Source organism: Peromyscus californicus, unplaced genomic scaffold, assembly GCF_007827085.1.
Source record: "Peromyscus californicus insignis strain IS unplaced genomic scaffold, ASM782708v3 Scaffold_15__1_contigs__length_86483966, whole genome shotgun sequence".
Lineage (NCBI taxonomy): Eukaryota > Metazoa > Chordata > Mammalia > Rodentia > Cricetidae > Peromyscus > Peromyscus californicus.
In genome coordinates this window covers 62,045,440-62,051,489 of record NW_026294447.1, presented here as the reverse complement: position 1 = coordinate 62,051,489, position 6,050 = coordinate 62,045,440, and the positions used below count along the sequence as shown (strand labels likewise).

The 6,050-nt window shown below is 53.4% G+C and overlaps 1 protein-coding gene across 1 annotated transcript; it reads right to left on the bottom strand.

The window, feature by feature from the left end:
* On the bottom strand, positions 1–4,473 carry Siva1 (SIVA1 apoptosis inducing factor). Its single transcript, XM_052739125.1, has 4 exons — positions 4,302–4,473; positions 1,974–2,168; positions 961–1,117; positions 1–171 (listed from the first exon to the last, which is right to left on the bottom strand). The coding sequence occupies exons 1-4, from the start codon at positions 4,417–4,419 to the stop codon at positions 114–116; spliced, it is 528 nt and encodes a 175-aa protein (XP_052595085.1). The 5' UTR covers positions 4,420–4,473; the 3' UTR covers positions 1–113.
* Positions 4,474–6,050: the final 1,577 nt, after the last annotated feature.

Below are 6,050 nucleotides of genomic sequence, written 5' to 3'. Positions count from 1 at the left end.
TGCAAATATAAAGAGGTTTATTCACTTGTTACCGGGGTACAAAACATACTGTATAAAAAAGCCACCTCCTCTCTCTTCAGTGTGAGCATCTTGTGCGCTCCATGGCCACCACGTCAGGCTTCAAACATAGCGCAGTTGGTGCAAAGCGTCTTCTCGCCATCGTCGTCATAGCTACAGTTGTCAAGAGAGAGAAAAGCCATCTAAGAGGCCGGTTGCACCTTCTACTTACTGAAGCCCTTAATCTCAGGACACCTCAGCATGTGAACTTGTTGGAAGACAGACTCAGGTGACAGGAGCCTTTCAGGGACAGTTTGGGGATGCCATTTTCTCTGGGAGGAGGTCTAGCATGCAAACATCCTGTGGGCCTAACATCTGGGCTCCAGTCCTTTCTAGTTTACCAGGTAAGTGAGCAGATGTCATGAGACACGCACAGATGTGACATGAAGACACAGCAACAAGACAGCCACTGGCAGGAACACTGAGGACTTAGAGCAAGCGGTCATCAGAGGCTGGGAGGCAGCCTGGCAAATTCTCCCTCCCAGCCTCAGCGTGACCAGCCCTACGGGCGCCTAAGGCTTTTCCCCAGAGCACCCCTGCATAGCACTCCCGATCTCTCCGAACCACTGCAGAGTGCCCTGGTTGCAAGGGTTTGCCATGTGATGTGTGGTTTTCCATCTGACCCGTTAGTTTTAGAAATGTGGGGTCGGAGCTTGTCTGGATTCCATATACATTTGGTGGAATGTGTCCTTACAGGGTGGGACAGGGGGCGGGGCTCTGCAGTACCACCCACTCACCAAGCACTCGCAAATACACAGCTGACCCAGCTGGCTGCAGTGAAGGGATGAGCAGTACCCGTTCCATACTGCCCGAGAGACCACTGCTAACCAGGAAACACACGTGGCAGTGCCCACCCTGGGAGAGGGACCATGCCTCCTGCACCCCACAGATCAAAGCACTCACTCTGCAAGGCCGCACAGCATACAGGCCAAGGCACCGCAGCCCCAGCAGGTGTAAATGCACTGTCCACACAGGGCCCGGTCGCACTGGCTGCAGACCGCCTTCCCATCCACAGACCTCACGCAGGATGAACAAGCGATGGGTGCTGTCCCAGGCAGGCCTGTGAGGAAAACACACCCAGGCTGTGCGAACTGGAAATGCACTGAGAGACCAAGAGGGCAGGGCCATGCGCCTACCCTCCCCAGCAACTGCGTTCTTCTGAGAACCTAGCAGCCACCAGGCACTACACTAAAGAGTCACCACACTGCATTCCCAGGACTGGTCACAGGACTCCAGGACAGATGACCTGCCTATTCCTGTATGGAAGGCTCCACTCTCCCCTGGAGTACTCTTTCAGAACTGTCTTTGTCTAGGTCTCAAGGTGTGGGTCACTCACTGGTCAGCCAAGAGACTTGTGGGCTGCCTCTGGAACCAACAGATTCAGGGTGAAACAGAGGTCTGTCTGTTTTCACCAGTCACGTGAGAAGCATCTTTCAACAGGCAATGGACCAGCATGTTCCTACTTCAGATGGGATAGCAGGAGAGCCCTGTTCCTCTTTGACACAACAGTTAGAAGTTGTTGACTTCACTCCTGGATGTCTGTGAGGGGCAGACTTCCCAACAACAGGAAGCTTCCGAACCTTCTGCCATCTGCTCAACTTACCAGGCTCAAAGTCAGTGGTTCTCAACCATCCTAACGCTGTGACTCTTTACTACAGTTCCTCATGTTGTGGTGACCCCCAACCATAAAATTATTTTTGTTACTACTTCATAACTGTCATTTCGCAACTGTTATACATCGTAACGTAAATATTTTTGGATAAAGGCTTGCTAAAGGGTTGTGAGCCTCAGGCTGAGAACCACTCACTGCTCTAAGTGGATCCTGCTTGCCCAGGTAGTAAAAGCCCCTGAACAGAACATCTGCCGAGGTCTCCCCTCAGTGCAATAGCCAGTAAGTACCACTGGCAGCCACTCACCAGCTTCCGAGGCCTGAGCTTGGCACCGTGTCAGTCGGCCATCAGGTCCAATCACCATCTGTCCCCTTGCAGCTTGAGGGGCCCCCACCAGGCCAGGCTTCAGTGACTCCGGCAAGTGGATGATGGAACAGCCTTCGCCCCATATGTGATCTCTGTAGGCCTGGGCCCCTTGGAAAAGGAGCTGCTTGGTTCTTTCTGGGGAAGAAGATCCTTCCTAAAGACAACACTGTCAACTGCAAAGCCCTTGCACAGCCATCCTATGACCCTACAAGGCACAGAGTCCCTCTTGGTGCCTGTTCCCGAAGCCGTGACACTGCCGGGGCCTCCTTGCTTCCAAGCTGAAGTGCTCTCCATTGCCTTTCTCTGGCTCGACTGTTACCTGCAGCCTGCAGCCCAACCCCACACCACGCGGTGCTCAACACTGGCACTCCTTCCACTGGCCTATTTCAGCAGCCACGGCTCATCTTTCTTCACCAGGTTTGTGTCTTCCTCTGCACCCTCCCTAAGCTTGTCTTATCGTGCCAGAGAAAGCTCTGGCCCTGAAGCATTCATTCTCAAAAGCAAGTGCCCAACGGAGGCAGGACACAGACACAGGTTCAAACCAGCACCTACAATCATTGTCGGGCCAGTGAACAACCGTCCTTTCTACAGCAACCTCCCGACAAAGGCCTCCCAGAACCTTCCAGGCCCTCCTACCCACCGTCCCAGGGTAAGAGGATGCTCACACTTTTAACAGTGGCTTTCCATTGGGCTACAGGCCCAGGGAACCTCCAAGTGAAACACTGCATGCTAGTTCCAGAAATGCTCACATACAGCCAGGGGAGACCTGCCAGACCCAGGGGCTTCTCTGTGAAATTGGCAGCAGCAACAGCAAGTACAAATTCAGAGTGGCTGGCTGTTACCAGCCTAGCTACACTCAGTGTTACCGCCTACTTAAAGACAGGAAGTGGATGTGGGGGCACATCCCAGCATTCAGGAGGCTGAGGTGGTAGGATTGTTAAACTTCAAGGTCAGCCTAAGATACACTGTGAAACCCTGTTTGAGAGTAATCTTTGTTCTCAAGGACTCACCACCCACCGAAGAGTCCAGAGTGTGAGCTCAGGCTTGGTATTCATCCTTCAGGCCTCAAACTATGTGTCCTGTATTACTCTACAACACCCCAGAACCCAGCACCCTCCCTGACCTGGCTGGCTCTGACTGGCCCTGTCAAGTGCTCCAGGATATAAGTCCTTAAAAAGGTAGAGCCAGGCAGTTAGGTTCCAATTATACTTAGGTCTTCTTTTTTTTTTTTTTTTTTTGGTTTTTCGAGACAGGGTTTCTCTGTGTAGCTTTGCGCCTGTCCTGGAACTCACTTGGTAGCCCAAGCTGGCCTCGAACTCACAGAGATCCGCCTGGCTCTGCCTCCCGAGTGCTGGGATTAAAGGCGTGCGCCACCACCGCCCGGCTTTAGGTCTTCTTTTTAACTGCATGCTTACATGAAAAGAATTTTTATTTGACTTATTTATTGGGAGTGTGGCGGTCAGAAGACAACTTTGAGGAGTTGATTCTCTCCTACTGTGTGTTCTTGGGGTCTGACGCAGGGTCAGGCTTGCAGAGAATGCATTTTAACAGGCTGAGCCATCTTCTGGGCCCTGTTTGCATTTTGTTATTTCTGTTGTAAGACATCTTACCATGTAGCCCGCGCTGACCTCGAACTCAAGAGATCTGCCTGCTTTTGCCTCTGGAGTGCTGGCATCAAAGGCGAATGCCACGACTCCCCGCCACGTCTACTTTTTTTTTTTTTTTTTTTTTTTTTTTTTGCGGGCACAACGCTTTGCCGTTCAGTTCTCACACTTCACTTATCACACACACACCCCCCCCCCCCCCCCGAGGTCTCACCACTTGAGTTTGCATTCCAGAAGACAGAAAAGGGAAAAGGCCAATCAGCTACACACTTGGGACTGAATAGGGAGTTTGTAATTCCGAAGCCTGGGCTTTACAGCACATTCCACAGGCACAGCGGCACCACTCAAAACTACAGGAGTAAACTTTGCGCTAAGCAAGGTAAATCGCGTTGCATCTGCTCCAGAAGCGTCATCACTGCAAAGCAATGTTCAACAGCCTCCATCCGCTACAAAGTCCACTAGAGAGGGCCTAGGGCAGCGCACGCCTTCACGCCCACCCCCGGCCCAGTCCCTCTGCGTGTCCAGCGCCAGGCTGGACCACTCGGCAATACTCGGCTTCGACTCGGATTTCCCCGGGGGCGGCCTGAAGCCGCTGGGTTCGCGGCGACGCGCTGGCCAGTTGGGGTCTCCCGCTGCCCGCTCTATCATGGAACCCCGAACTCACCGAAGACCTCGCGCGAGTAGCGCTCGGCGAACACACCGCGGCTCAGCTCTCTCGGGCCCACATGGACCTTGAGCTGCAGCGGAGAAGCATCAGCGAACGGATAGTTCCGCTTGGGCATGGCAGCGGGTACCAAACACAGACCACAGCTGCGCACAGCGCGCCCAACACACGTCACAGCGCGCTGACCCCGCCGGCGAGGGCGGGGCGGACGAGGGCCCGGCGCCGGATAGGCCGGGGAAAAAGCTAGGGGCTGGGCTCAAGGGCGCGGGATAGGCCGAGGGAGGCAGTGGGTGGAGCTCAGGGGCGCGGGAAAGGCCAAAGGGGACGGCACGGAGGGCGGGGTCTGCGCGTGGCATGGTGCAGGATAGGATAAGGGTTGGTGGTGGGCGGGGATAGTGCACGACACGGCTCGGGATAGGCTGAGAATTAAGAGGCGGGGCTCTGGAGGGTGTGGCGCGGGAAATAAGCGGGAGGCAACAGCAGGGGCGGGGCTTATGTGTGGCGGGGCTCTGCTTAAAACCAGCGCGAAGTTGGGGATAGGGCTCAGCGCGCGAAAAGCAGAATGTCTCCGTTGTCGCTAAGCCACTGTGATGGGTGATATTGCTGGGTTACGAGTCACAAGCATTAGGGTGGCGTTCTTTGTCCGCGCTTCCAGTCGTGGTGGATCCCGGCACCCATCTTCCCCTGCGAGTTCCTCCTGCGTTCCTTGGGTGAGGGTTTACAGCGTCACCCGCGGGTTCGCTGGTCGGAGCGGATTTAAAACTGCCTCGGGGTCTTCTAACATGGTGAACATAGACAGGCGAGCAGCGATGCTGAGGACCTTCTCAGTCCTTGTATTTCCACACACAATCTGAACGTAAGAACTACTTGCTGAGGTGCGTTAAGTTTTGCGCTCATCTCGGAGCGCGGGAGACTGGGCATATGCTCAGCAGGGGTTTATTCTCCAGGTTTTGGAGCCTGGAAGTCTCAGATCAAGGTGTTGGGTTCTCTGCAGGCTTCTTATTTCCTCTATCTGCAGATGGAAACTTTTGTGTCCTTGCTGGATGGAGTGGCTGTGTCCTCATCTCATAAAAAAACACCAAGTACTTTGAATTAGGGTCCACCATAAGGACCCCATTTAACTCATTAAGACTCTATCCAGGAGCCAGGTGTGTTGTTCATGCCTTTAATCCCAGCACTCTGGAGGCAGAGGCAGGCTGATCTGAGTTCGAGGCCAGCCCAAACTGTGTAGAGAGACCCTGTCTCAAAACACCAAAAACAAAACAAACAAAAGACTGTGTCCAGATAGTCACATTCTGAGGTCTTGGGAGCTAGGACTTCAACATGAATAGGGGGCACAATTCTACATAGAACAAGTGCCAAGTGTGCAGGGTAAGCCCTGATGACAAACACCTGTTAGAAGTGACTACTAACGTCTGTGCTTCCATTCCCCATGGTTGGTGTTCCCTGTTGTAGAATGTAAGGAATGGACTCTGTGGGGACATGTATTTGTCTCCTACTATAAGGCTTAAATCCAGTGGGACAGACAGGGCAGAGACCTGGCTAGGGAACTACCACTAGGAAGGCTGTTCACATTAAGATAATGAAACCACCCCGCCTCCCACTTCCCACTTCCTAATGCAGTCCTTGCAAGCTGCCATGGGGTTCCACTGTGTTTGACTGCCATTCCGAGTTAGAGAGGTGTAATTATTCCTTAGTTTCTTCTGTTTCCTTCAGATGGGGGCCAGAGCCTGAATATGCTTTTAAGAT

Coding starts and splice junctions, on each gene's coding strand:
- Siva1 (XM_052739125.1), bottom strand. CDS start 4,419: ATGCCCAAGCGGAACTATCCGTTCGCTGATGCTTCTCCGCTGCAGCTC. Junction 1,118..1,973: donor AGCTCAGGCCTCGGAAGCTG/GTGAGTGGCTGC, acceptor TTTTCCTCACAG/GCCTGCCTGGGACAGCACCC. Junction 172..960: donor ATGCTGTGCGGCCTTGCAGA/GTGAGTGCTTTG, acceptor TGACAACTGTAG/CTATGACGACGATGGCGAGA.